The 21,546-nt window shown below is 36.6% G+C and overlaps 1 protein-coding gene across 3 annotated transcripts in view; it reads right to left on the bottom strand.

The window, feature by feature from the left end:
- The window catches only part of SC1 (voltage-dependent cation channel SC1), a 207,907-nt gene that overhangs the window by 117,938 nt on the left and 68,423 nt on the right, over positions 1-21,546 (bottom strand). For all 3 annotated transcript variants that reach the window (NM_001258361.1, XM_062673803.1, XM_062673804.1), the window contains 1 exon segment: positions 16,705-17,305. In NM_001258361.1, the coding sequence (NP_001245290.1) occupies positions 16,705-17,193 (489 nt within the window). In that variant the 5' untranslated portion in view covers positions 17,194-17,305.

The raw sequence follows: 21,546 nt of genomic DNA, 5'->3' as shown, positions 1-21,546 counted from the left end.
ACCTGATGGTGAGTGGTTACCGTCGCCCATGGACTTCAGCAATGCCAGGTGCAGAGCCAAGCCGCTGCCTACCGCCTAATACTCTCCACAAGCCTCGTTTGAAGAAGGACATGTCATAGCGCTCGGGAAACACCGTGGAAGGGAGCTCATTCCATAGCCGGATGGTATATAAGGGACTAGACGATAAAGTTATTTGTTAATTGACTTGATGTTGTATTTTTCGTGTAATATGATACTTTGTTTGCATTACAAGCATTGTTTTCTATAGAAAAACACAACTCGTAACGTAAGCCAGTCCCGGACGACTTCGTTCAATTGCTGAACACAATACAATGTTGAACAATACCCTATTCTGATTTGAATTTTTATTTACACCACCGTTTTTTTTTTATAGCTTCACGTAACAAAACTGAGCGCGCTTTGTTACTTATTAAAAGTCGCGTGAAATAAAACATCTCATGAAATGTATTTCAAAATATAGCTTTGCGAGAAAAGCTTTGTCGTTTCCTGTTTATGCTTAGCTGTTAACCGAGCTTCTTTGTTTTCTCGATAGATTGATTGAACGCGGTTTCCCCAAATCCGAGTCATGTAGAACAACAGCCTGTCATCAATTCAATAGTATTTATAGATAGTATTACAATTTCTAGTATCCACTGCTTGCATACGTAAATTGAAAAAATTCCAAAACATTTGATTATAGTAGTCGGGCAATAGCCACCGATCCCACGTCATTACGGATCCTCCTGATCCATTAACGGTGCTTTTAGGCACCACAAGCACCGGTCACCGTCCTCGTCGAACCCGTCGCTTGCGACGAAGGACTCGACGAGCGAACTAACCCATAGACACAGCCCACTGAGTTTCTTGCCGGATCTTCTCAGTGGGTCGCGTTTCCGATCCGGTGGTAGATTCTGCGAAGCACTGCTCTTGCTAGGGTCAACTCTCCGGTTGAGCCCCGCGAGCTCACCTACAAACGTTAGGGCGGAGCTAAAATAGCCTCTCAAGGCTATCAGCATAGGTAGGAAAAAAAAAAAAAACCGTACCTATTATTAGTGACTACGACTGCCGCAGTAAGATTTTTCTTTGTGAATCAATTTTCATCTCATATAGTAACGTTTAAAATTACAATTTATGTCATGGTTGTCTTGTTTTTTTAAAATTCAACGTCTTCCCATGCCGCCTGCTCGATTAAAAATTTTTTTTGCTTATATTAGTGGACGACCTCATAAGCCACTTGGTGTTAAGGGGTTATCGAAGCCCATAGACATATAGATATCAACAACGCGAATGGCGCCACCCACCTTGAGACATGTCTTCTAAGTCTCAGTTTTAGAGTACAAAGGTTGCCTCACCCTTCAAAACAAAACGCATTACTGCTTCACGACAGATATAGCCAGAGTTGTGGTACCTACCCTTGCGGACTAGACGTACTACCACCAGGGAATGTTCATTTTTTTGTTTCATCAGCGTACGAGAACACTTGACGAGACTGTAATTGGTTACCGTAGCTAGCAATACCGAAGTCTCCACCGACCTACTGTCTACTTTGGAACCTTCTTACGACGAAAGTAAATTTCATAGCATATAGGGCTTTTGGGCGTTAATCGTGAAGTCTCGAGGCTTAAAGGACATGATGTACTCTGTATGAACAATAATCTGCAAAGCATTTTCACTGGTAGGTCGTATTTTGAGCCCGCACGGATAAGCACAAGCACCTAATCCATTTCTTCCGCAAACCATTCCCCGTAAAATAATTCCATGTATTTCGATTACAGCTTACAAAGCCGCTATCAAAATGTAATTGAGACTAAAATTTCGACACATGAGTGCCAGTTATCAGTGACAGTAATACAAGATTTTTTGTCCGATTGTTAATGTATTTACCGCTATTAAAGTCAAATTCCGTATAAAAACGCCTACCCTAGCATTACTCGTGCTATCATAAGAATAATCACAGCTTACGAATCTAATTTAGAAGCAAAATGTTTTATTCGTTTGGAACCTCTGGGTCTGCGGAGGGACTTCGGTTCCCTCTGTATTTTGTACCGTATGTTCCATGGGGAGTGCTCTGAGGAATTGTTCGAGATGATACCGGCATCTCGTTTTTACCATCGCACCGCCCGCCACCGGAGTAGAGTTCATCCATACTACCTGGAGCCACTGTTGTCATCCACATTACGTTTCCAGAGATCTTTTTTGCCGCGTACCATCCGGCTATGGAATGAGCTCCCCTCCACAGTGTTTCCCGAGCGCTATGACATGTCCTTCTTCAAACGAGGCTTAACGATAACCACTCACCATCAGGTGGGCCGTATGCTCGTCTGCCTACAAGGGCAATAAAAATAAATAAAAAAAAAGTGTGTGTGTCCGCTCCGACGCACGACTGGAGTTTACTGGATATAAAAAATTAAACGAAACAATACGAGAAATAGTTCTATATTACGACAACACGATACACTACAGATTATTAACAAATTAACGAGACACAAAACAAACGACTAACAAATATATGAAAATACAATAATGAGAGAAACGCGCGATCAGTACGAGGCTTTGTGGCGGACTGCCGGCGCAGCAGCCCGGCGTCACCTGCGATAACGCATTTCGTGTGACATGCGCAATCAGGCGCATAACGCATTTCGTGTGACATGCTAGTACGATTTTGGTCCCCATAATTTTCATACCCCGGGCCTATATATGTAAATCGATTCTAAAGGAGTAAACTCCAAAAAAATTATAAAAGTGTGTGTGTCCGCTCCGACGCACGACTGGAGTTTACTGGATATAAAAAATTAAACGAAACAATACGAGAAATAGTTCTATATTACGACAACACGATACACTACAGATTATTAACAAATTAACGAGACACAAAACAAACGACTAACAAATATATGAAAATACAATAATGAGAGAAACGCGCGATCAGTACGAGGCTTTGTGGCGGACTGCCGGCGCAGCAGCCCGGCGTCACCTGCGATAACGCATTTCGTGTGACATGCGCAATCAGGCGCATAACGCATTTCGTGTGACATGCTAGTACGATTTTGGTCCCCATAATTTTCATACCCCGGGCCTATATATGTAAATCGATTCTAAAGGAGTAAACTCCAAAAAATAATTATAATTCAAAAATCTCTTAAAACTAATAAAGAAACATATTTCTTATTATTCATATAAGAGATGGGAAGTAACCTATCGAAATATTATAAGAGTACTTATGCTGTCAACTGTGAAACTAAATTTGCGTACCGCATTATTGACCGTTACTCGAATATTAATGAGACAGATAGGCGCTTATATTTTGTTTTGTAACTTTGTAATAAGTCAAGCTCCAATTTTTGTAAGTTCGACGCGAAACGGAACAAAGCCTACACGTACGCATGACCGAACTTTAACCTTTCACTAAATTTACGTCACTACGTAAACTTTGAACGCATGTCCTCAAAAAACACTGAAAAACTTGTGAGATGTGTCCCTCGTAAAATATGCACGTACAAAACTGATAGTCGGTGTTTAGAGTGAGGCTCGTTAAAGTGACTTTGGAGCTATCTAGGCCGTGGAACGGGGATGAATAGAGTACCTGTTTAATATTCCAGTGTTGGCTACCTCGCGAATAAATTAAAACTGTGCCGCAAGACTCCGCAGCCTTCCGTTTAGGCGGCAGATCGCTTTTATGCTCCGCATTATTTTCTACAGTACACGTAACAATGAGAAATTTATAGTTCTTCCTCGTTTCTTTGTTGTGTTTTAATGGAATTGAAATTGTTTTTTCAACTGTTATAACTCTTGTTTGAATACTCGATTCAATTTAGACTTCATACGGTTTTATAACCGTGTATGTTTTGTATCAATACGGCGAATATTGACAGATGCGATGAATCGCGTTCTTTTTTAAGTGTGATTGTTTTCATTCTAAGTCCGTTGTCTGATTGTTCATTGTCAGGTTTATAGGTGGTAGGTTCAACAAATGTGAAATTGTGACTGATAAAACTTGGAGCTAGGAACGATCATTGCGTAACAAACTAACTACAAATACAAAATATCAGATTTTTTCGATTTTTAAAGGGATTTTCATTCATCTGGAGAAAAAATTTAAAACTTCAACTATGTGTTTTAATGCATTTACTGTATTTATTCATATCTATATATATTTGCATATTCTAGTGTGTTTAATTTATATTTCAATGCACCTACCAATATTTATTTTCCGCTACCTTTGTTTGACTGTTAGAGAATGCTTTAAGTATTAAGTACGTCAGTGTAGATAGATAGATAAATGAAGTGTAATAAATAAAAATAATAATGTTCCATTCGGAAAAGCAAATGTCCGCCACACAAATGAATAATATGGTGTGTAGATATTCAAATGAATGGTGGAAACAACCGGCGTTTGGAGCTTAGACACTACGTAGCGTTTAACTTTAAATTATTTAAAGAAAGCTCGGGCGACTTTGCGGGGATCCGTGTACGTGACTTTTACTTTAAAATAAGGCTATGGCATATCGGACGGAAAACTTATCCGAAATTTGCGCAATGTCTGGGGTAGTTGGAGAAATGTTTATAAATGCATTTAAGGTTTTTAAAAAAATTCGTAAATAGGTACATACTCCTGGTGCATATTCGTATTTGGTAGTAGTGATAAATAACGAACATTTGCGTCAATTCGCAAGACCTAATCGCGAACTTCTAATATTAATAAATAAAATAATAAATGCGAGAAATGATAAGAATTCACCGCGAATAGCGTGGAAAATATGATTTATGCTTTCGCGGTCTCTGATCTAATGAGTGAGAGACTCTTTGCTTGGTATGAGTCACGCGGATGATCTAAGCTACCTCTCTTTTTTTAGCCCCGGGGCTACCTAAGCTGATAGCCTTAGGGGCTATTTCAGCGTAACCCTAACGTTTGTAGGTGAGCTCACGGGGCTCAAACCTGATGACGTTGCTAACACGAACCCTAGCAAGAGCCGTGCTTCGCAGAATCTACCACCGGATCGGAAACGCGACCCACTGAGAAAATCCGGCGAGAAACTCAGTGGGCTGTGTCTGAGAGTTAATTTACTCGTCGAGCCCTTCGTCGCAAGCGATGGGTTCGACGAGAACGGTGACCGGTGCTTGAAGTACCTAAAAGCACCGTTAGTGGATCGGGAGGAACCCGAGTGTTGTTGTTCGGAACTTGTATATATGCACGCTTATGTTGAAAATGTCGTAAGCGAGATTCAGGCATCTGTCAAATATCAATATTGTGTAATGGCTACCCGCCACATATTCTTCCAAACAAATGGCTAATAAAGATTCTTGTTTTCGACAGTAATTCTAATGTAACAATGTTTGCTCCAATGTTGTTATCCAAGGAGAAAAAATATATTTTGTATATTTAATTTTCATAAGAGCCGTAATCGATCCCATAAAACAAAAAATATACGAAGAGAAACTAGAGAGAACAAGAGCCACTAGCCAATCCAATAACTAATTACCTAAATCAAACTGCCTCAGTCCAGCATCTTACACAAGCGCTCAATAGTTTACGGCTTCGTATAAATCGGGTATTATGAAACATTCTGCTAGCTAAAAACAATCCTTAAAGCATTGCCATAGTAACTAAAATAGAATAAATCCAATAGTGCTTTGATTAGTTTCATATAAGACATTAGATTTGATATTATTAAACTATCTTATTAAATAGATACTTAATAATATATTTCGATAGCTATGTAAGTCCCAATAAGAATATTGATACAGAAAAAAAACAAAACATTTAACATTTCCACTGAAACTTGGGAAAGAAAAGTTCCAAATTATTTTATTTATTCATATAAAAAATGCGGTTCTCTCTTTGCGGTATTTGGGAATACAAGCGCATTGCCCTCTTAAATCTATATAAATGAATTGCTGTTCGTTAGTCTCCCTAAAACTCGAGAACGGCTGGACCGATTAGGCTAATTTTGGTCTTGAATTATTTGTGGAAGTCCAGAGGAGGTTTAAAAGGTAGATAAATATGAAAATGCTCGGAATTAAATAAAAATAACAATTTTGTTTTTCCATTAATGTGTCCCCGTCGGACGGATTCCTTTTGTTTGTTTTAATTATTATTTTTTATACAAACGTTTAGGTCTTTTATTTATCGATTGAGGTATTACGAAGTCTGCCGGGTCAGCTAGTCTCAAATATAAAAACAAGGATGATGCTTGTAATGTAACTTGAAAATGTAGTTAGTTCGAATCAGGCATCTGCTTTTAAAACTTCACGTTTATATATGATCATTCAATGGATATAATTAACGAAATCAAACTTCCCTCATTTGAAACATTTTACTGCGTCGTATAAATTGTATGTGGACATAAACCGTGCCACCGGAATTTAGACTTTGAGCCCCGGTGTTAAGATTTTCGGTCGGACTTAATATCTTAACGACAGTCGTTCAAGCCAGAGCCTTACATGGTTTATTGTCCTTCTGTTACGGCTGGCTTTTAATTAGAAGCATTTCTTAATGGGTTAATTACTCGTATTCTAATGATGAAAAAGACTATCTGCATACAGATAAAATTGTAATTTTAAGGAAATAAAGTATTTATTCATATTTATTGGAAGTAAATTATGCATGTGTTTAAAACTAATATTTTCTGCACAGTTCGATCGTGTTCGTTTTTTTACATATTATTTTTCATTTTTATATTTCCCGAAAACCAAATATTTTTTAACATCTTGCCTTGCTTGAGGTTATAAGTTTAAGCACACCAAATCCAATGTAGTCAATAAAAGTTTTTTTTTTTCAATACTAAAAATATATTTTTTCTATTGAAAGTGAATTACTATGAAATTCCTTTTAGTTATTTTTACATAAACATATGTTCTACACAATATCCATTCAAACAATTTTCGTGTTAAATCGTCGAATCTATAATATAGCATTTCGAAATTACTTCTCGATCCCACGCAAGCAAAGCTACTTTAAAGCATAAAACTGCTATACCGAATTCCATTTCACAACGCTTCTAATCTTAAATTTGAATACGAGAAGCATGCGGTTAAAGAATGAGGATTCATGAAAGCGTCGAGCAGCCTGTGTCGATTTAAGTAATAATTCGAATTCAAAGTAAACAATTTCTTGTGCTTTTTTTTTTCTAAATTGCTATTTTTTGTGTTATCTGTAAATTTTTAAGGATTTACAAACATCACTACATAGTATAAAACAAAGTCGCTTTCTCTGTCCCTATGTATGCTTAAATCATTAAAACTACGCAACGGATTTTGATGCGGTTTTTTTTAATAGATTAAGTGATTGAAATGGAAGGTTTATATGTATAATAACATCCATTAAATAGTAGAGAAATCAATAATAAATGACAGTTTTCGAAGCGAAGCGAGGGCGGGTCGCTAGTATAGAATATTTTTTTATCGGTGTCTTATAATATTCATACCGGATACAGTCGAAACACTTTATTTTCACACACGCGTCGAATACCATGAACCGTCACAAGATTAACAAAGCGATCAGAATTCTGTAGGCCGATGACGAAAAGACAAAAAAACATAAGTCAGTTTACTAGTATTTTCTTCGATTTTTGCGAATCATATAGACTTGGAACCAAATTTACGATTTAATCTTCTGTTTTTTATTGTCATTTATAGCAAACCGACCTGTATGTAGCCCTCGCGGTCGTACGCCCACTCGCTATACATAGTTTTATTATCTATATCCGTCTTATGACAGATAATAAGGTTTGTTTCCGGTGCTTTTCCGTTTGAAGCGTGAGTTGCGTGCGCCCGCGTCATATTGTAATTATTGTTTTATATCGCAAATTGTTTGTGTAACAAGACTAGAATTGACATTTGATATTAGTGATTAACCCATAGCTTTATTAAACAATACCCTGAGAGCTACCCCTCACTATACATTATGTTATTTTTGGCGCTTCGAATACTTTAACAGTTTTGGACGTATCCCTTGTGTTTTTATACTGTAAAAAGCCGAGATTAAAACGTAAAAATAGTTAATACTTTTACTTTTAGTTCCTAGTATCGTATTTATTAAGGTCGATGAGTTTAGGCAATTAATGTAAGCAGCCGATAGTCCCCGACTACGCTACGTTTTAGGATTCAGCTGCGTATCAAAAAAGAAAATAGACCCATGACTATTCCTAGGCAAAGAGCTTGACAAGTACGTTCCGATGTTTTACATTGAACATAAATCGTGTTTCCTTAAATTGAAGTCGCATATATGTAAGTCGTAAAGTTGTAATATAGAAGACGGGTGGGCTGAAGCTTGAAGCGCGCACGAGTCAAATGATAATGTACGTATTTCATTAAATTTTTACGACTTTTATTCACGTGTTTTCTTTTTCGTTACGCCACTTTTTTTGCGCATGTAAATAGATTTTTACTTCGCGTTCGTTTTACGTTTCGTTTTATTGTAGGTATTTTATAATTAAGTTTGCTAATATCGCTTAAGTAGTAAAAAAAACGTGTGGCACTCGGGAACTGCCGCGGTAAAGCTATTGCATAGCATTTTTTATCAACTTATGCAATTATAATTAGACAATGATAATTTCATATTAAAACAATAATAAAACAAGACCACGCTATATTAAACATTAATAAAAGCAAAACCTTAACTGTCCCCTTCACACTCATAAGCTAGACCGTGCGAGAGAGAGATGGCCAGACTTTTCATGATGCGCGTGCAGTGTGACGTCTCGCCACGCGCTTATTCACAAACACTACACAAGCGCAACGTGTGAATGTGTTGAACGCGAGCTACATGGTAGGCGGAGTGAGGGGTGTAAGGTTTTTTTCGTTACGGAATTTCATGATTATAGTAAGCCGCGCTCAAGGCTCGCGATAAAAGTTATGCAATAGCTTAAAAGTAGAAACTATTTTCAATTTTCGATGCCATGCTAGTTAAATTAATTTGATGTTGTGTAATTATTGTTTAGCTATTTGAGTATAATTGAATCAATGAATTGCCTACTCTTGATTGCTCTATGGCAATTACTTGTATGTAGTTTTAATGATAGCATCTTATCGAGGGGTCGCAACTTTACAGGAGAACCATTTAAGGATTAAAATTTGAAAAAAAAAATCATAACAAAAAAACTTCTTCAGTGTTTTGTATAGAATAAACTTAATTGGAGTTCAAAAACTGTTGATGCTAATACCAAATAAAACGCACCAATTAAAGGACAAAGACAAATGTCGCATATTAAGCGTAATGTCGCTTAAACCAAATAGTTTTTTACCCCTCGATATGGTAATATCGAACTGGTAGGTTGATACAAAAATCCCGATTCGGCAGGATAGCCGGAGCACCATGGTTCCTGAGGAACGTGGATCTCCACGATGACCTGGAGCTCGACTCTGTCAGTAAGTATTTACAGTCGACATCATTGCGCCATTTCTAGAAGGCAGCACGACATGAGAACCCTCTTGTCGTGGCCGCTGAAAACTACATACCCGATCCTGTAGACCCAGTCGACGTCGCCCAAAGCACGTCATTATGGATCCTCCCGATCCATTAACGGTGAAAAAAATTGATACAAAATCCACGAGGTATACCCATCATTACAACGAATGCTAGAACACTCACATCTTCCGGTACTCGCGTAATTTTAATAAGTGATTTCACTTCATTCCTGTATCTCAATATGAATTCAACTCAAACAGTTATTAATGAAATTTATTACAGAAAATATAAAGGTTACATTATTCCGACATGGGGGAGTATTGTTGAGTGTTACACGGCGCCGAAAGCCCATTTCGCGCCATAGCCCGCAGCCATTAATGCAGGATCCTTATAACTTGTGTAATTTTTCATCGGCCCGATTCTTTAATGTTTACGAGGAAAAATCAGATTGAATGAAAACAAAATTTACTCAGGGCGATCACGATTAACCATTTTAACTGGGCTCGTTATTTTACACGAGAAACAAATTTAGTAGAACAATAATTACTCGGGACCACAACGAGTAAATTAAAATGAAAGTGAAGCATATATATAACTATTTATATGGCGTATTAGCAGACCACGTGGGTAGTTGCTAATGTCCTGCCTATTTCTGTCACAAAGCAATCATGCGTAACGATTTGAAGGATGCAACAGCGGTTATATGTACCTACATACAATACAAATGAGATTCCGACTGCATATATCAAAGTGATGGCATTCACATTGTCATGTCTATGTCAGTATCAAGTTTTAAATGTGACGTGGCGATGTCCGTGACTTATAATCTACAAATAATAATTTTATCATCACCCAATCAAATATTATAGTGTTTCTGCATTTTTTCTTACCGATTCGCCGGTAGCCTTAGAGGCTATTTCAGCTACGTATCGACGGGTAGGTGACCTCACGGGCTCATCCTGAGAGAATTTGCTAACACTAACCCTGGCAAGCGCAGTACTTCGCAGAATTTACCTTCGGATCGGAATGGCGATCCTCTGAGAAAATCCAGCGAACTCAGTAGGCCATTCCAAAAAAATACAAGTACATCTACCATATATCTCAAAGTGAGTGGCGCCGTTCACTAATTATGTCCATGGACTTTGATGACTTAAGACCAAAAAGTCCTAAAGGCGTCGTGAAAATATTCACCGCAGTAAACAATTACTCAATAATTCACCATTGACATCCTTTAGAACTTTTATAAAATGGACGAAATGAGATTAAAAAAAACGGACATTCGCAACCACATTTCCCAGTCTCATAGACAAAATACAGATTTAAATTGAAAAATCCGAGTATTATTTTTAGGAGCGAAGCTTTTATTGGCATATCGTCAGACTGATATCGACAATAAAAACTAAACGAGTTCTTTTAATGCCGTATGAAAATAATCGTTTGCATTGTACAGTTTCAAAAATAATAGGTTTTTTTTTCTTTTTCTAAATACTTTTTACGTTTTTTGTTTTTTATTATTCAGCATTGACAGAAGCTAACGATACGCAAAGTTTGAATGGCTAAAGGAACACATTGACATCAGAAAATGAATTTAACGCCTATTTTGAAACATTAAGTCCGAATAGTTGGGATAACTAATAGCCCGTATTTCGAACCGGGACCGCATGAGTGCTTCTCGGCAAGAAAGGCAGTCGTGCCTACAAACATTGAAAGACTCAGCTGTATCCATAATAGACTTGATGTATACCAGAATTTACAGAGTTGGTGGTCAGGAAAGATTAAGGTTTATTCGCCGATTATTTCGGATGATATTGTATTCACTGATTTTTATACTCATTATTCAAATGTCGAAATCTTGGAAATAATATAATAACAATAAAAATTACGTGAGATTAAACCGTAAAAGTATTTTTAGTTAGGTCTATGTTTCGCGAAAGCTCATGAAATTACAATGGATCGTATTAATATACCAGTAGGTATACCTACGATGAAAATTTTGCGTTCTACGATTTAAAAATTACAAACAGTATGTTTATATACGCGACTTGAGAAGATTAAGACAGGAAATAAATAAATTAATACGCAAAAAACGACCCTAAAATTATTTTCGTATAAGCAAAAATTAAACCTACATCTTTTTATTCAACTTCATCTCACACTAAAACGTAGTCGGTAACGCAATATTAAATTTTAAAAGTTGAACTCTCACATCGTTCCGCTTTGAGAATTAAAGAGGTGAAATGAATAGAAATGAACTCGAATTATTCCAAAACATTTTCATTTTAGAGAGCTTGAACTTTTATCGTCTTGGAGACAAAAATAAACAGATATTTTTTAAATATGTACTATTTATCGATGACTAGAAACTCGGCCATGGTCCGCTGTGACTATGTTCTTTTAACGGAAAGATAAATTTATTCGGAGTATCCTCGTATATACAAAATAGATCACAGTTGTAACGATCCTCAGATTGGCCTAATTAAGCCTACTCTCTTAAGTAATTAAGATTAAGATTACTTAAGTCTTAATAAATGAAGACTTCAGCGCAATTATAAAGAACGAAACTCATAAATTTGCCATTGTAGAACATATACTGGAGTCGGAACTTAATAACTGGATTAAGTTAGACCACAGATTTTACTGATTTACTAAACGTCACTAGAGGTCAAAGAAGCAATTGAAATAGCAAAATATAAAAGTTTCAACCGAGGCGATGGCTTCAGGCTATCATGTGAATAACACGGACTAGAAAGAGGGTAGACATATTTTTTTGTTCCTAGCATCCTACCTGCAGTTGTCAGTCTGCCGTTGATCATGGCGCTTGCTACTGCACCGAAATATCGGGAACTTATTACACGTGAAAATCGTAGTAAGATCTTGTTTAATAATAGTGTTTGTAATGTAGACCACAGTGAAATTTTTAGACAATTAATATTTATAGGTTTGTTTGTTTAGCGTTCGACACGCCGTTAATCGAATTGAGTTGAAGATTTGTACTATTGGTGGGATGTATGAGGTAGCTTCCATAGGTTAATGGCAGAATCCTACCTGCAACAAATTAGTAATGCGTCACGGTTACAGAGGTGGGCGGAACAGCCGTGACATGATTCAAATAACTGATACTTCACATCTGAAGTATGTGGCTGCCTTTGGCTGATTGCTCGAAAAAAGTGGACGTGGTCTGGCCTGACGATCTGGTCACAATAGCGCATACGGACTGGACGAGAAAGGTAAGAGACCGAAAAGATTCGAAAGCATATGAAGAGATGATATGAAGAGATATGAAGAGACAAGATTGGGTGGATACAAGTTGAAGAATAGAGTCTCTGAGTGGCCAATTAATATCAGCTGAGCTGTGAACTCGATCCTCGTTTAGAGTAATAAAACACTCTATATTTCTCATTGGTTTGAAGGTTTTTGGCATAGTTCCAATTATACGCGATAGGTGTTGTTACATGACTCTGCCGTATATATGTACATTCAAACTGGAATGCTTTAAACAGATGTAGTTTTACCGGAACGATTATCTATTCGAGTGATCCTACGATGTCGAGATAAAGCTACAAGGTACATTGTTTGTTTGTTTGCAAGACCCAAACATTATTTTATTTTTTATTGCTTAAATGGGTAGACAAGCTCACAGCCCACCTGGTGTTAAGTGGTTACTGGAGCCCATAGACATCTACAATGTACATGCGCCACCCACCTTGAGATATAAGTTCTAAGGTCTCAGTACAGTTACAACGGCTGCCCCACCCTTCAAACCGAAACGTATTACTGCTTCACAGCAGAAATAGGCGGGGTGGTGCTACCTACCCGTGCGGACTCACAAGAGGTCCTACCACCAGTAAAATATAAACATTAGATAATTGATGTTGTAAGCGCTGCAATTCACGCTTATTCTCATTATATAACAACGGTAATGATTTATTTTTGCTTGAAAATTAAAATATTTAAAATAATACATGGTATTTATTTTAAAGATGATACTTTGATCGGTTATTAAATAAATGAGTTTGCGACTCGACTCACTGCTCCGATTGCTGCCACTTCCTTCCTAGCAGTGCTCTTATCTATTTTCTTTTCGCTAAATTCCAGTCCCTGTTTTATATAATATTGTAATATTTTTACCATGAAGCGATCCTGCGATTCGGTTTGTATCCTTTGCATGAAAATAAATCACAATTCAATCTTACGTCTCGAGGTGGGTACAAGGATTCACATTAAATGACTCATCAGCATTCACAGGTCTTTCCCATCAGGTGAGGTCGTGATGACCTCCTCCTATTAAACACACTAAGTACATAGCAACTAGAAGTTTTTTTTTTTTTTTTTTTTCAAAACACAAGACGCTCAGAAACCTTAAACATAGAATGAAAAAAAAAACAATGAACCAAGAAAGCCATACTGTTAACCAGAAAACAAGTAACCGGTAGTAAGACCTTCAGTTTCAGTTTGGCTTCGATCCAAAACCCAGTTCGCTTCATTTGGCACGAAATGTGAATACTTATTCCATAGTCACATTTCTTTTACCGGTCTTACGTTAATACAGAACATTTATTCGGGATTTGTCCTATTAGGGAAGTAATGCGTTGTAATTTATCGTATGGAGTAGGCGAGCATGTGGACTATAGCGCGTGTTTGTGAATGCATAATTTTGGATCTACACGGTTTTTGTGTAGTAGCGTTCTACATACTATCAGAGTGCTTACGTTGCTTTACGTGCTACGTTCGCCGCTAGGGCCGCTGTTTCAACTCCATACAAATTTAAATTAACTTTTAGGCGATCTAGAAGTTTAAAAACGCGCACTAAGCACACAGCAGTGATATAACTCATTTAAAAAAAAACCTAGTCTTTTGAATTGGTCTCGTAACTGTGTGTTAAAATATTGATGTGATTATAGACGAATCTTAGTTTTTTTGGGTTATTTATACGATTTACGGTTTTTTTTTTAACATCCTAATCGACGAATTTTTACAGGACCTTAAGATATATATCAAAACTATTATTTGTACCTTCGAATTGTCCGTCATTTATTTATCATAAAAAGTTGCCAGCTCCGTCTTCCGCAAATAAAACTCTCAATTTAACTAATAAAAAAACTACCAAGTGCTTTAGAACGGTTTCAACGTTCAACAAGTCGACCGAATAGTGAAGCGATGAAAAACGATTCGATTGAAACAGGCACGGTACTCGTCTGACCCTTGTAATCGATTTGAAGTATCAAATAGAATACTGATTTTATTTTTTAAACTGTTTTTCTGTGTTTCTTGTTTTTTAAACATTTTATTCTCGTTCTTTAATTGAAATTTGTATAACGTTTAATATTAAAACGAAAAATACGAAATTGGAATATCAAATTTTTTTTTATCGGTTTCCTAATGTACCGTAACGTAAAAAAATGAGTATTTTTTTAAATTCAATCTTTCATAATCCTTACTCACACCATCAACGTCATTGCCTTATTCATCGAGTCCCTTCCGTTCACAATTCTTTGTTCAATTCATTTAAATTTATTACAGAAAATTGAATCTACAAATTGATGCACACATTTGAAATGGAGGTAAATGGAGGGAAAACTAAAGGCGGCCATTCTTTTTCTTTTCATTTTGAATTTCGAATTCGCTAAATATTCATGAGTTTTTATTATAGCCCACGCTTTTTTACAATAAAATCATTTTTTCTTACACTATTTTTAATACAAATTTATTGAAATTTATTTTCTATTTTTTAGTTGGATTTTTTATAAAAGCGTATTTTGTTAGTTTTTTTTGACGTGATAATTTTATTTATTAAATTTATTTGTAATTCTTAAAGTGATAAAATTACAAAAAAATCTTTGTTAATCATTTTTGTTCGCAGGCCATAAAGCAATGATCATAATAATATGATCTATATTACTATATACTAAACGTTCTGTTTTTATCATATTTTTAAAAATCATCTTTAATTTGTTTTAGCAGCAATCAATTAGTTAATACAACTGAAGTTTGTGTATAAAATCAAGTAGAATTTTAATTTTAATAAAACGATATCAAAAGCAGTTTAAATGTCCGGCACAAGTGTACTTCTAATTTTATAATCTAAATAATACGTGAAGGAAAAACTTTGTATCCCTTTTTACGAAAATTGCGCGGACGGAGGAGTATGAAATTTTCCACACCTATAGAGAATATAGAGAAGAAGTGCACAATGCTAATATTTTTCAAAAATAATGCATAAAAGATACATTAAATCAATAAAGAAAACATTACACACACTACATACCATGTATTTGACGCACACACGCATGCATTCTATTTATTGTCAAACTTTTGTTCTTGACGTCTATTGTCAAATTCAGAATAGATTAAATATTGTTTGTCTTTATTAATATAATTTTTTAGTGTAGCCTTGGCAAAATTTGTAATTATAGAAGTATAAAATACAATCATAGTAGTGTACAAACTTACAATTCCAATTAATTATAGTCGAATTTCGACTACTGTGGGACCTCTAGTATGTAGGTATTAATGAGTTTCATTTCAGCTGACGTCTATTGTATAACTTAGCGTTAATTTGACTTCATTTTTAATTTTCAATCAAATTACACAAGACTTTGTAAAATTTAACAAACATACAATTATTTACTGCCCTTACGGACAAATTTCGTCCATGTTTCGCAGTAGCAACAGGTAATAGATATCATACAGTGTTGCCAATACATCCGAATCCACACTACGCCCTAGAAGTAATCAAGACTGAATTTTTAGTAGCAAAGGAAAGTGAGGGCCGTAAACTCTTACCTCCTGAATAGTTAAAGACGGCCTTCAAGATCTTCTGGCAACACAATGTTTTCTTTCCAAATTAGCATCAAACATACGGTCAAGCTGTTCGGATTCCACGTAATTGTCCGTTCTCGTAAATGACTGCCATTAACAACCGCATTTAACGTCGGTCGGTCTCACCGCTAACACATTATTTTTTACGACCGGGTTTCATGTACCACTTGTTACGTGCATGACTCTGAACCAATTAAGCGTGATACATCTGAGTAATCTACGAAGCAAATCCTCACAGGCCAAACATAATGGTTTCCAAATCTCGTTGGCATGTTAGTAGTACCCTATGCGGTAGTATTTATAAGACGTAAATGCAAAATAATTAAGCCCGTTTAATGCGAATGCTACGAAAAAATCACTATAATTTTTTTCGTCTTAAACGTACCTTAGTGTGAAAACTGAACTTCAAAAGCATTGCTTTCATTTTCATCTTCTATTTAATGTATAAATATATGAAAATTTAATAACTAAAAGCTTACCTCATCATAAATGAAATTATCAATTTCTTCGAGCGGCCGTCCATACAGCTTAGGCGGAAACGGCTCGTACTTCCGTGGAAGGCGCGCGCCATCTTCAACGCTAAGTCGGCGCCGCGGCATGAAGCCAAATTCACGCACGAGCTGTGCCCCCCGCGACCCAGCGCGCCTCGCAGACTCCCGCGTGAACGGCGTGACCGCAGCCCGGGGCTCTTCTCGCCCTCCGCCCCCGCCACCGCTGCCACCGTTGATCTCGCTCGAGAACTTAACACCTTCGAGTGGGATGCGCAGTTCCTCGCGACGGGGTTTCTCACATTCTGAATCGAGAGCATCGCGTGACTGTGAAGCAACGAGCGGCGCTGCGGCCTCGGGGTTTGTGGCCTCGAGGGTCCGCACGATCTCGCCGAGCAGGCGTGAGCCATCGATCTCTTCGCCGGGCGAGTTGAGCGGCGCCGGCGGCGGAAACGAGAGCCGCCTTTCGTCCTCGTCCATACCGAGAGGGTCAGCGGGGCTACGCGCGCGCCCGCCCCATCGCCACGCGGCCCCACGACCACTCGCACACTATTTGCGCACCGATGACGCCATTTTCTAATATTACTGCCACCTGCAAACAAAATTGCATTCTTTAAGCTTTATGAATCTACAATTGGACCATCTCAGTCGTTAATGTCATATATTTAGAACATTAAAGTCTGCATCACAAAAAGCCAGCGCTGTTTACGATAGCATTAGATTGATTGATTCGTTTCTTTAGTAATTTATCCAACTTTCTCATTAAGAAAGAATTTACGGTATCAATTAAATTACTCCTTATCTTTTGATGAACGGAGATAATAGAAATAAATTCAGTCTCAGTGACGTGTAATGTGCTGCTGAAGAAAATAAATGAAAAGATGATCTCGCAAACATTCTCAAAGTATCTAGTACTGTCATTAGAGTACAGAAAATCGGTAATTTCCTTGCTGAAATGATTTTTTTTGTTATTGTTTAGATGAGTAGATGATCACGCGGTGATAACTGGTTACTGGAGTCCATAGATATCAGCAACGTAAATGCCACCTCCCACCTTGAGAAATAACTTCTAAAACTCAGTTTTATAGTTAAACGGCAGCCCCAACCTTCAAACCGAAACGCATTACGAACGAAATAGACGGGGTAGTGGTTGCCATACAGGCTCACAAGACACGCCCTACCATCAGTATTTATGCAAATGCCGTGAAGCAGTAATGCGTTTCGGTTTGAAGGGTGGGGCCGTTGTAACTATACTTGAGAACTTAGAACTTATATCTCAAGGTGGGTGGCGCATTCACGCTGTAGATGACTATGGGCTCCAGTAACCGCTTAACACCAAATGGGCTGTGAGCGCGTCCACGTTCTAAGCAATAAAAAAAAAAGTTAATTTTTTTTACGGTCTTTATTTTCACTTACAAGATGCTATTCCTTAGTAGTAGAAGTAAATTATTGTGAACATGCGTCAAGTACGTATTTCATTAGAAGTCAAGTATATATACCTAGTGTTTTACATTTTACGCTATTTCATTCTCGTGTTCACGAACTTGCACTCAATTAAATATATCACCTGTGTTCTTACGTCTGTTAAATGTGTTAGCGCGTTAGCGAATTTTGAAAATACGTATTTGATTTTTAATATATTTAATATTAGCATTACGTACAGGACCTCAGATATCATGAGGCTAAGCCTCAATTATACTTTCCAGTGGCTGTCTCATCCTTCAAAGCGAAAGGCATTACGTTTAGGATCTATGGGCTCCTTAAGACCATCTAGGCCGTGAGCTCGTCCACTGATTAATAAAAACTATAAAAAATATATTTATTTATTAACTATTTATTGTTAATTAATATTTATTAACAATTCAATCCATGTATTCTAATTAAATGGAAGAAGGTTATTTGTTAAATAGCTAAGTTAAATAATTACGGTAAATAATAATTAAATAATTATTAATAGTAATTAAATAGTTACGGTATAAATTAGTAAGAATAATTTGCGATGTTTTAGGATTATTTTTAATACGTGAAATTTTTATTCGTAATAGCAAAATCTGCACCTACTTAGCTCTCCAATTGTAAACACTAACCTACAATACAAAGAGGCACTTCATCTTAAATCATTGATATTCTCGTTTTTTAATAAAAAACGGCACTTTGTTTTATTTTTAATTGAAAACGACCTTACTGTTTTTTTTTTTTAAATTCCGTCTAGTAAAATCTTCTTTTAAGAATTAATCGCACGACGGTTTCGCAGTGAGGCACTGGATTCTTGCAGAAAAATTCTGCTGCTTCATAATAAACATGAATTTTCTTTCATATATTATAATAGTATAGGCTTCGAGGAAGTTTCTCTCTTGATAAATTACAGTCACGAAACGTAAGCCACTTGAACAAATCATCCAAAAGCTTTGTTCACACGAACTGTTTTATTCATTATTTGTGATTCGATCCCCTCCTATAGCTTCTACTAACTAAATCCGGATATATCCCGGGTATTGGGCGTCTCCATCAATCTCGATTTTATCCGGATATAATGATTCGTGTTCAGAATTTGTTTTCGAACAAACTGTATTGATGGGCAATCTTTATTCGAAATTCATTGGTGGATTAAACACGATTTTTACAATTTTACTACTAGCTGGCCCGGCAAACGCTGTTTTTCCGTATAAATTATTTCTAGGAAAGATAAATAACGTAGATACCGGCTGATTTGTAAATCTAAACCGTTCTCGAATCCACCTGAAAGTACACAGAAAATTTCATTAAAATCGGTCCAGCCGTTTAGGAGGAGTTCAGTGACAAACACACGCACAGAAGAAGTATAATAATATGTTTAAAAAGATTTTCAACCGCAATAACTGGAAATTTTTTATTTGATTTGATTTGATTGTTAAGTGCATAGTGTTGCCAATGTAAAGGTACAACATAACTTGTTAAATTACTATATAATGTTGGTTGTTTTGTCTAATGTCTTGACTACGACTATCACTGACACTGTCTACGTTTACAGTAGCTATACGCTCGTTAACTATCATTGAATAGCATAGTTGGCAGTGTGGTGAATTACTTCATCTTCTTCATCTTCTTGCGCTTATCGCACACTATGTAGGGTTGGTTCAGCGTATCCTCCTATCATGCTACAAAAAAGATTCGTCGTGAATCGCTTCTCATAGGCTTAAAGTAATTCTACGCTTGTTTGTAAAATAATTACACAAGATCTTTAAGATAAATATAAAATAATAAAAGACTATTAATTAGCTCTGGCCGATACTTTTATAGAGCAAACTCATTGTCATCCTAAGTAAGTAATTGGAGCTACAAAAGTGTAGTGTAACCACAATATGGATAACTTCACTTTCATTTATACGCAAGGACTATACGACCCTACAAACAGAAACGTGGTGGCTGCTCGGCAATTAGGGCCAAATGACACAAAGGGAATACCGAATAGTGGTAATGAGGATGTCGGGAAATATTTTATATATTTTTATAAACGAATAACTAGTTTCACCACTGGAAAGATCGATGTTGCTTCCTAATTAGCACCCAATTGGTGTAAAAAATGAGCTAGCTGAATTTCTTACTAAATGCTCTCGCACTATGTAATTACTAGCAATGGTGCCATTGCAAGTGTAAGAGTCTCCCCGTGTGCACTCACAATGCTTACAATGCTATATATTTATTTTTACATTTATTTTATTATACGGAATATATTATACTAAATATAACACTTAACGTTTTCTTCTAAAATATATGGATACTTAATTTAGTCGTAAAAATCCATAATTTTTATCCACATCAAATGAGGAAATCCATCAGATCGGCTGTAGGTAGGAAATAGCTTTTTGTCCCTTAAACGAAAAGGTGAAACCTTTTGTAGAACCTTCATTTTCCAGTGTAAATGGATTCCAGAAATTGGCACGAATACGCTGGCATGAAAACGCTGACGGTTTTAATGGTCTGGTCCTCGAGATTCAGTAAAAGTAATTGATTTAAATTTCTAAATCAAACTTCGAATTTCTTTTCTTTTTCAATTTTGAATTATTTAGTTCTCATGAAAATTTAAAAATTCAAACTTGTTCATGTCCTTATTTAGTACATCTTCTTTTCATCTAATACATTGATTTCTTGTTAGAAATTCACAGTAAATTAACAGTGTTGCTTCGAACAATTTCCCGATATCCGTAGTAGTACTTGTCGATTCGCTGTTCGGAATCGACTTGAATGATTTTCCGGTACATTTCGCTTTAACTCCATTGTAATCACGACCCTCTTTATTGGCTTTTGTTGTTTCGAAATTACTCGGCCACTGTTTTCTGATTAACTTTCGCCAAGTTAATTCGTCGATCAATCATTTCTTTTAATGCGCAGTCGGGCCAATGACCTCACAGCCCACCTGGTGTAAACGGACATCAGAGACCATAAGCATGACAACATGATTGCCGCTATCTATAGAATATTCTTAACTTGAACTCCAAGTCTCAATTTCTCAATTCTCAATTCTATAGCGTCTATTATCTCTTTCGAACTAGAACGCGAATATTTTACCTAGTAAGAAAGAAAAATAAAGGAGAGTAGTATCTACGCATGTTCATTTAGGTTGAAGTCGTCGTGGCCTAAAGGATAAGACGTCCGGTGCATTCGTATGAAGCGATGCACCGGTGTTCGAATCCCGCAGGCGGGTACCAATTTTTCTAATGAAATACGTACTCAACAAATGTTAACGATTGACTTCCACGGTGAAGGAATAACATCGTGTAATAAAAATCAAACCCGCAAAATTATAATTTGCGTAATTACTGGTGGTAGGACCTCTTGTGAGTCCGCGCGGAT

The sequence above is a fragment of the Bombyx mori genome, chromosome 19 (assembly GCF_030269925.1).
Source record: "Bombyx mori chromosome 19, ASM3026992v2".
Classification (NCBI taxonomy): Eukaryota; Metazoa; Arthropoda; class Insecta; order Lepidoptera; family Bombycidae; genus Bombyx; species Bombyx mori.
Note: the sequence above shows the minus strand (reverse complement) of the source record. Positions and strands in the feature narration are given on the sequence as shown.